The sequence below is a fragment of the Cherax quadricarinatus genome, chromosome 31, assembly GCF_038502225.1.
Source record: "Cherax quadricarinatus isolate ZL_2023a chromosome 31, ASM3850222v1, whole genome shotgun sequence".
In the NCBI taxonomy this organism is placed as follows: Eukaryota; Metazoa; Arthropoda; class Malacostraca; order Decapoda; family Parastacidae; genus Cherax; species Cherax quadricarinatus.
This window is the reverse complement of record NC_091322.1, coordinates 11,976,708-11,986,927: the sequence shown is the minus strand read 5'-3', so window position 1 is coordinate 11,986,927 and position 10,220 is coordinate 11,976,708. Positions and strand designations below refer to the sequence as shown.

The following is a 10,220-nucleotide window of genomic DNA, read 5'->3' as shown; positions in this document are numbered from 1 at the left end:
ATTTTTTTATTAAATTGATATGATAGACTTTATTAATGTTAATTGAAAAATGGTTTTATGGACTTTATATATGATGCATTTATACAGTGGTTGCATTATACATAATTGTTACTGGTAGTAAATTATGCAGATTTGACCTATGATAACCACAAAAATGTCAGTGTAGCTTATGCTCACTGGGCTCCCATCTTGTCCATGTTCTTTTTCAAATACAATACCACAACTTCATATAGTATTCTGAGTTTGGCAGAACGTATGCCATTAACACTTTTTTTTCAACATTTCCCCCATCCACATATCTAAATTAAAACTATTTTTAAGCTAACCATTGATGCATATGACTTTCTCACGTGACCTGATGTCTTTTTTCAATGATAGTTTATATCTCCTCTTTCTATTACTCGTTGGCTCTCAAAGGTGCCCTAATGCCGGTGAGGGGCTCTTGATCAAAGTAACTGAATTCTTCCTTTGGATCGTGCCTGTTGCCTCGCGCTCTATGACCCCAACGGGTTTAGCGCTTCCCACTGATTAAAATTAGAAAAAAAATGTACTTTTTGGCACTTAACAACATAAAACTCAATCCACCACGTATCACTCTACTTGCCTGATTTATCCAGATCTTGCTGGTATATGTAGTCATTTTTATTTTATCTTGCATAGGCTCTGTGCATCATTCGCAGTCATGTTCATATAATTATGTATTCCTGCTGACAAGTCGTTTATATTATGAAAATTGTGCAAGCGCCTCCCAGGTGATGACCTCGCCTTCGGGTGAGGACCTCACCCTCAGGTGGTGACCCAACCCTCAAAGTTAGGACATCACCCTCCAGGTGGTGAACCCACCCCTAGATGGTTACCTCATCCTCCAGGTGGTGAGCCCACCCATAGATGGTTACCTCTCTCTCTCCAGTTGGTGACCTGACACCTTAAGAATATTTTAATTTATGACCGCATTATCTTTTCAAGCAGAAAACAATTATGATCTAGTTTTTAAGTTTGCTTCTTATTCCTCCCGTATCCTGGAAGTTTCCGTAACAGGTTGGGGGATGTCCCTGGGTCCCGGTGAGGGCTCTTGCTCCAAGGAATTGGCTCTACTACTCTTTCTTTGATAACATTTGATTACCTCCCATTTCTTAGGCATTGTGTTTACCTGGAGTTTACCTGGAGAGAGTTCCGGGGGTCAACGCCCCCGCGGCACGGTCTGTGACCAGGCCTCCTGGTGGATCAGAGCCTGATCAACCAGGCTGTTGCTGCTGGCTGCACGCAAACCAACGTACGAGCCACAGCCCGGCTGATCCGGAACTGACTTTAGGTGCTTGTCCAGTGCCAGCTTGAAGACTGCCAGGGGTCTGTTGGTAATCCCCCTTATGTGTGCTGGGAGGCAGTTGAATAGTCTCGGGCCCCTGACACTTATTGTATGGTCTCTTAACGTGCTAGTGACACCCCTGCTTTTCATTGGGGGGATGGTGCATCGTCTGCCAAGTCTTTTGCTTTCGTAGTGAGTGATTTTCGTGTGCAAGTTCGGTACTAGTCCCTCTAGGATTTTCCAGGTGTATATAATCATGTATCTCTCCCTCCTGCGTTCCAGGGAATACAGGTTTAGGAACCTCAAGCGCTCCCAATAATTGAGGTGTTTTATCTCCGTTATGCACGCCGTGAAAGTTCTCTGTACATTTTCTAGGTCGGCAATTTCACCTGCCTTGAAAGGTGCTGTTAGTGTGCAGCAATATTCCAGCCTAGATAGAACAAGTGACCTGAAGAGTGTCATCATGGGCTTGGCCTCCCTAGTTTTGAAGGTTCTCATTATCCATCCTGTCATTTTTCTAGCAGATGCGATTGATACAATGTTATGGTCCTTGAAGGTGAGATCCTCCGACATGATCACTCCCAGGTCTTTGACGTTGGTGTTTCGCTCTATTTTGTGGCCAGAATTTGTTTTGTACTCTGATGAAGATTTAATTTCCTCATGTTTACCATATCTGAGTAATTGAAATTTCTCATCGTTGAACTTCATATTGTTTTCTGCAGCCCACTGAAAGATTTGGTTGATGTCCGCCTGGAGCTTTGCAGTGTCTGCAATGGAAGACACTGTCATGCAGATTCGGGTGTCATCTGCAAAGGAAGACACGGTGCTGTTTATCTGGAGAGAGTTCCGGGGGTCAACGCCCCCGCGGCCCGGTCTGTGACCAGGCCTCCTTAGGTCAGTGTCCCAGGATGCGACCCACACCAGTCGACTAACACCCAGGTACCCATTTTACTGATGGGGAACATAGACAACAGGTGGAAAGAAACACGTCCAACGTTTCTACTCTGGCTGGGAATCGAACCCAGGCCCTCACCGTGTGAAGCGAGAGCGTTAACCACCAGGCCATGTCGGATATGAGGATGAGGAACAAGATGGGAGCGAGTACTGTGCCTTGTGGCTTGTTCTGTTAGTGAGGAAATTATAGATCCATCGACCGACTTTTCCTGTTATTCCTTTAGCACGCATTTTGTGCGCTATTACTCCATGGTCACACTTGTCGAAGGCTTTTGCAAAGTCTGTATATATTACATCTGCATTCTTTTTGTCTTCTAGTGCATTTAGGACCTTGTCGTAGTGATCCAATAGTTGAGACAGACAGGAGCGACCTGTTCTAAACCCATGTTGCCCTGGGTTGAGTAACTGATGGGTTTCTAGATGGGTGGTGAGCTTGCTTCTTAGGACCCTTTCAAAGATTTTTATGATATGGGATGTTAGTGCTATTGGTCTGTAGTTCTTTGCTGTTGCTTTACTGCCCCCTTTGTGGAGTGGGGCTATGTCTGTTGTTTTTAGTAATTGTGGGACGACCCCCGTGTCCATGCTCCCTCTCCATAGGATGGAAAAGGCTCGTGATAGGGGCTTCTTGCAGTTCTTGATGAACACAGAGTTCCATGAGTCTGGCCCTAGGGCAGAGTGCATGGGCATGTCATTTATCGCCTGTTCGAAGTCATTTGGCGTCAGGATAACATCGGATAGGCTTGTGTTAATAAAATTTTGTGGCTCTCTCATAAAAAATTCATTTTGATCTTCGACTCTCAGTCTGGTTAGCGGCTTGCTAAAAACTGAGTCATATTGGGACTTGAGTAGCTCACTCATTTCCTTGCTGTCATCTGTGTAGGACCCATCTTGTTTAAGTAGGGGCCCAATACTGAACGTTGTTCTCGATTTTGATTTGGCATAGGAGAAGAAATACTTTGGGTTTCTTTCGATTTCATTTATGGCTTTTAGTTCTTCCCGCGATTCCTGACTCCTAAAGGATTCTTTTAGCTTAAGTTCGATGCTTGCTATTTCTCTGACCAGTGTCTCCCTACGCATTTCAGATATATTGACCTCTTTTAGCCGCTCTGTTATTCTTTTCCGTCGCCTGTAAAGGGAGCGCCTGTCTCTTTCTGTTTTACATCTACTCCTCCTTTTTCTTAGAGGAATAAGCCTTGTGCATACATCGAGTGCCACCGAGGTAATCTGTTCTAGGCATAAGTTGGGGTCTGTGTTGAATCTGTGTTGAGTCTGTGTGAATCATACTCGTTTAGCCCTTATCCATTAAACAATATATTTCATAATGCCTAGGCATAATAGAGGCTCTCTTTCATTGCAACCCATTATTATAAATACATAATCTCAATGTACTATTTGCAAAGACATAAATAAACAAATAAATAAATAAATAAGGGACCCCAATGGAAATACTATGTCAATGACTTTTTTTGGGAGTTATCCTAGGTGATTTACACATGCTACTACGTATGATAATTGTACTCATGTGTGTCTGTACCTGATTAAACTTAAAAAAATAAACTCACTAAATCCGTAGGGGTTATACAACTCGTGGGAGAACGAGGAACATTCAGTTGTGATCCACTGAAAGGGAGGAAAAGTTCAATTCCTTGGATCACGAGCCTCTCACCGGCATCAAGACACTTTTGAGTGTTATGTAATAATAATGATGTAGTTTGTGTGGGAGCGCGCGCACGTGGTCCCTTATAGGTAGGTAATGGTACGTGGTATAGGGGCTAGGGGAGGGGTGTTAGTGTGACATCACTCGTGCCGTGATGAGTGTGGTGTGAGGTGTGTCAGTGCCACTCCTTCTCATGTTCTAGTCCCACTCAACATGCTCGTCAAGGAATTGTAAGTTGAGGCGGTCTAGTACACCATGCTAGGTTATGGTATCAAACATCGGTCTGTGAGTATCCACCCCTCTCAAGGGACCATCCTTGATGCTAGTGAGGAGCACTTGATCCAAGGAATTAGATTCTTCTTCCTTCCTTGGATCAAACCTGATTTTCTCCCATTCCCAAAGCACCATATGACCCTTACGACCTTAGCTCGTTTCCCCTGAATATAATAATAATAATAATAATAATAATATAGGTATCCATGGCAACCACACCACTCAGCTGGTTATTGATTCTACACCTGAGAAATCTTTATGCGTTTTATTACTCGTCTTTTCTTTCTTTTATATCATTACTTTCATAACTGATTATAACGTGATAGAGAAATAAGGTCGGTATAGGGCCGGCTTAATTCAAGCTAGTCTAGTTTGACAGGTACTGAAGAGCGGCTCTAGCAGGTGTCAGAATTGACAGGTAATGTCAATTTTTACTTTATAAAAACACGATACCCTGACAATTCGGTTAACAATATAAAACACAGCATGACCTTCCTGATAATTTACTGTATGCGGTGGAAATATATTTATACAATACTGGTTTAGTTAGGTTACCCTTTAGGAAATCCTTGGTATGCCTATACTGATTGTGTAAGACGCCCTTCAAGTGAGGCTCCTTGAAGCTGGTAAGGGGCTCCTAATCTAAGGAATTGGGCCCATGTTTCAATTCCTTGAATGTAGCCTGAATGCCTTCCATTTCCCCAGGAGCATTATGACACCTTCGGGCTTAGCGCTCCCCCCATGACGGTAATAATAGTTTAAGCTTCAACTATTTAAATTATTTTTGTAAAATATAAATATATTAATGGTTTAACCTCAAATAAACATTTGTGTTAATATAACTGGATTTAATAGTATATTCGGGAATTATGATGTAAAAGCATGTTGCCAGAATATTAATAGTTGATACTATCCAGGTACCAGGGTTTACCCCATCTTTTATGACCGCCTTTTTTATTAGCCTGGCATTATACAGTGGTAGTAAAAAGCATACCTATAAGTAAATGATTTTCATATTTGTATTTGTATAATATAACGCATGTAGTCATAGATACACAAGTGACGTTATGATGACTTAACCAAGCATATCTCTTATTTCCTGAAGAGTTGTTTTCATCGAAGTAAGAAAAGAGAGTTCTGTGTTGTGTATCCAACCACTTCCATCCTGTATTGTTGATTTCACTTTGATATAAAACTTTGACAAAAGCAAAAAATATTAAGACTGCTTATAACAGTTCTAAAAATGGTTAATAAATGTTTGACTTCAATATTTCTATTAAGCACATAATTTTTGTTATAAGCATGCAGTGGTCATAATTAGTCAGAAATAAGCCAAATTTTCATAAATATATATAAATAAAATCATATATAATTATATTTTTCTTTGATATATATTTTTTAATGTGAAATAATGTGGTCCTCTACAAGTTCTCTATATTGCACAAAAACTATCTTTTACCCTAGCCTAATTATAGTGAATCCTTCCCAGTCTATTAGGATAAACCTAAATTTAGTTTGTTGTCTTGTTTGGAGAAATTTTTCAGATATAAATGATGGTACTGTATAAATGATGTAAGAGTATGTAATATATATTGTTTACTTCTTTAGCATAAATTGTTGCTTTATAAACCAAGGCCATGTGCTCTTAATAAGGTGTGAGGGCAATGTGGTATTTTAAAAAATTCTGTAGTTTTTTATGCATTATTTTGTACTGCTGTAATAAATCCTTGAAAGATGCATCAAAAATGACATAATGCTGTAAATGCATAGGTTTTTATTTTGGCTCCTTTATTTAGGCTTCACCCAAGCTAACAAAATACTGTACTGTATTTGTTTTGTCATTTATTGCCATTAATTAAACAATGTAACCAGATTGGTTTCAAATATAGTACAGTATTGTACATACTATATGTGCAGTACATTATTGGGTTCAGACTGATCTTTGACAAGTGTTTCCTAAGACAGAATTTGAAGGAAATAATTTTCATATAAGACCCAACACACCCTTCTTGATCTGTGGATTGTACTACTTACATTATTTTATTTTTTCAGTCGAGTAATCCTGCCACTCACAGTTGAAGAGGTATGTTCTTAGCAAGCCATATAATGTGTTCATAATTATCTATTTTTTTTTTTAATTAAAGGAACTGAAAACATTAAAAGTTTGAAGATGTTCAGGAAATTATCTTGATATTTAAAATAAATAAAGCTTACTGATGAGCTTATTTTTTTGGAAGGAAGGGTTGGGACCATCCACAGATAAGTTGCAGGGAGGGTGTTAGAGGTGAAGGGGAGGGGTAGAAATGTAGTGGTGGCAACAAGCGATTACCTATTTGTAGGTATAAGAGCATAGCTACATTCATTGTGTCAGCATCAAGGAACATTGTATGTGTGTTATTTTATATTTGTAATGGTTGGAGTGCTTACTACCCCTTTCAATTCATTCCATTCTTCCACTATTTTGTCAAGATTCATTTTCGAGTATTCTTTTGGAACCACTTGTTTCTTGCTCTATATCTGTGACCTCTTTTCATCCCTGTTTAAGATACTTAACTTGTTTATCTCTTCCATATAATTTCATAACCTTGTAATCATCTATGTTATCATATCTCCTCCTTTTCCTCTTATCAGGCAGTGGGAATTGTTAGGGTTTTCAGCCTTTCATCACAATTCACATTGCCTAGCTCTAGAATCCATTTTGTAACTTTGAACTTTTCCTGACTGATCCATGTTTCTTTAGGTGTAGACACCCATAACTGAATATACCTTTGTTATACCTTTGAGTTCTGTGTTTTTTTCTACTACTGGAGTCTGGCCATGGGCCAAGCTTGTCTGGTGCTTGCCTGATCAACTAGGCTGTTGCTGCTGGTGGCCTGCTGACCCACATATTCTAAATTTCCAATTTTTGGAGGGTCATATGAACTGGCAAAACAGTAATTGAATGAAAGACAGTAAATGTTTTTTTTATTTGGGTCACCCTACTTTGGTGGAGGATGGCCAGTAGGTAAAAATTAGTTATGCATTACATCATATGCATTTCTCATATTAGTAACAACTTCTAGATCCCCTTTTTTTTTATGCTCCCAAACTTTTATCACACAGTCTAATGAAGACCTCATGAGGTATATGTTTTGTGGTCTGATTTTGCTTTCTTCCATTTCCATTAAATGGCATTTATCTGCATTAAATTCCATCATTCATCCGTCACTCTGCTGAATTTGTACAACTTGTCTTTTAAAAAATTACAGTAACTTTTATTTATTTTGAACAAGATTTTTGCATCAGGAAACAGTTATATACAATAGTTTTTTTATTCTTTGTGAAATCATTTATATACCTTAAGCTGAAAACATTATAGGAGGATGTACAAATCCTTGTGGCACCTCACTGATTGCATTTCCTGAAGAAGCCCTTTTTCTCTTATCTCTGCATTTTCCTTTCAAGCAGTCTCTCATCCATTCTAATAATTTGCCTTTTATTCCTGTTTTGAGATTTCTATATTAAGCTTTCTTAAGGAGCTATCAAAAGCTTTCTTAAGTCTATATAAATAAAATCATCCCATCCATTAATTTACTTGAACAATTTCTTTGACTGTCATAATAGCTTAATAGATTCTGTAATAAAGTTGGTAGAATTACCGACAATATGTAAAGTAAAAGGACACAAGTGCAACTAATGTGACATTTTATTGTGGCAACATTTTGCTCTCCAGGAGCTTTATCAAGCCATTACAAACAATACATGGACACAGTGGGTATATAAAGGCTCAGAGTGAGGTGCAATACTAGTGAGGTACCATTTCGATGTTCACTAGTGGTAGTAGTAGTAGTGACAAAAGTAATACAATATGGTAGAGCAATTAATTCGTACATGAGTAAAAGGATAAAAAAGCTATTACTTGGGTAACATAAAAATAGGTTGGACAAATAAAGACTGGAAAGAGGCAGCCTGTTTCAGTGTTCACTCTCTGTAATGTGCTTTGTGTAGTATAACAGGAGAGACTGTGATGGCAGGGTTTACTGTTTTCAGGAGGATTCTTGCTAAGACTTCGGAGATGGTGAAGCTGCCGTTGTTTTGTTTAATTGTATTCGAAACAGCGATCAGTGCTGATTCGAGGCACTTGCGTCTGCGTAAATTAGTTTCTTTGATCACTAATTGGGCGTCCCTGAATTTCATGAGATGATTGGTGGAATTTCGGTGTTGTACACAGGCGTTGTTCAAGTTATCGTTCCTACATGTGTAAATGTGTTCATTGAGGTGGGTGTCGAGGTTTCTTGCTGTTTCACCTACGTAAATCTTGTTACAGCCTCCACAGGGACCATCAGCCCCGCTCATCTTAAACATTCAGGCTACCTTCTCAACCGCATCCGTAACCTCTCCATCCGTAACAAGAAACTAAGCAGTTTGGATGTGACTTCCCTTTTCACAAAAGTACCTACCAAAAAAGCCATCGAGGTTCTACGACGTAAAGTCAATCAGGACCTTAATCTTCCTCTACCTCCCGGAGATTTTGTTGACTTGATTGAACTCTGTGTTAATTTCAACTGTTTTTCTTTCAATAACAAGCTCTACAAACAAACCTACGGCATGGGAATGGGGTCCCCCATCAGTGCCGTCCTAGACAACCTATACATGGAACTCCTAGAGTCCGGACACTTCGCCAACATCATCCCTTCAAGCGTCACTTGGTTACGTTACATGGACGATGTCCTCGTAATAACTCCCAAACGTTTTGATGTATGGGATCTTCAGGCAAGGCTCAACGCAGTTGAACCGGCGATCCAGTTTACACTAGAAGAAGAGTCCAATGACAAGCTACCTTTCCTCGACGTCCTCATTCACAAAGTAGACAACAACCTAAGATTTCAAGTTTATCGGAAACCCACCAATAAAAATGATCTCACACACTTCTATTCCAGTCAAGATACCAAGACCAAAAGAGGCATCATCATCGGTTTTTTCCTAAGTGCATACCGAATTTGTAGTCCTGAGTTTCTTGACGAGGAATGTACATACATTCACCAAACATTCACTGAGTTACATTTTCCTTCTTTTTTCATCAAAGACTGCAAGAAAAGAGCTCTTCAGATCATTAATTTTCCACGCATCAACACCACTCCCAACAAAGTTATAATTCTTCCCAACAGCCAGGTTGCACTGAACGTCTCAAAAGTACTTTCACAAGCAAACACCAGAGTCGCCATCGCTTCTAGCACTTCAATAAAGGATCTAACCAGGACAAAATCCAAGCACCACGAACCAGTCAATGCAGGAGTTTACACTATACCCTGTGGAGGCTGTGACAAGATTTACGTAGGTGAAACAGCAAGAATCCTTGACACCCGCCTCAATGAACACATTTACGCATGTAGGAACGATAACTTGAACAACGCCTGTGTACAACACCGAAATTCCACCAATCATCTCATGAAATTCAGGGACGCCCAATTAGTGATCAAAGAAACTAATTTACGCAGACGCAAGTGCCTCGAATCAGCACTGATCGCTGTTTCAAATACAATTAAACAAAACAACGGCAGCTTCACCATCTCCGAAGTCTTAGCAAGAATCCTCCTGAAAACAGTAAACCCTGCCATCACATAGTCTCTCCTGTTATACTACACAAAGAACATTACAGAGAATGAACACTGAAACAGGCTGCCTCTTTCCAGTCTTTATTTGTCCAACCTATTTTTATGTTACCCAAGTAATAGCTTTTTTATCCTTTTACTCATGTACGAATTAATTGCTCTACCATGAACATCAAAATGGTATACAATACCGACAGGTTGTTAGGTAAGACACATATGCAACAGTTAGACAACTTTACTCCGAAACGTTTCGCCTACACAGTAGGCTTCTTCAGTCGAATACAGAAAGTAGGCAGGAACAATAGAGATGTGAAGACGATGTAATCAGTCCATCACCCTTAAAGTCGTAGAATTTGAGGTTGTCAGTCCCTCGGCCTGGAGAAGTTCAGTTCCATAGTCAGGAACTATCTGATAGTTCCTGACTATGGAACTGAACTTC

The 10,220-nt window shown here is 39.6% G+C and overlaps 1 protein-coding gene across 3 annotated transcripts in view; it reads left to right on the top strand.

Moving 5' to 3' along the window:
* The first annotated feature begins 4,018 nt into the window (after positions 1–4,018).
* LOC128697530 (phosphatidylinositol transfer protein beta isoform) overlaps positions 4,019–10,220 on the top strand; it is a 37,354-nt gene continuing 31,152 nt past the window's right edge. For 2 of the 3 annotated variants that reach the window (XM_053789314.2, XM_053789299.2), the window contains exons 1-2: positions 4,019–4,147; positions 6,243–6,273. In XM_053789314.2, the coding sequence (XP_053645289.2) occupies positions 4,131–4,147; positions 6,243–6,273 (48 nt within the window). In that variant the 5' untranslated portion in view covers positions 4,019–4,130. Of the gene's footprint in view, positions 4,148–4,763; positions 4,938–6,242; positions 6,274–10,220 lie in introns of those variants that run through there. The other variant, XM_053789306.2, reaches the window with a different exon arrangement.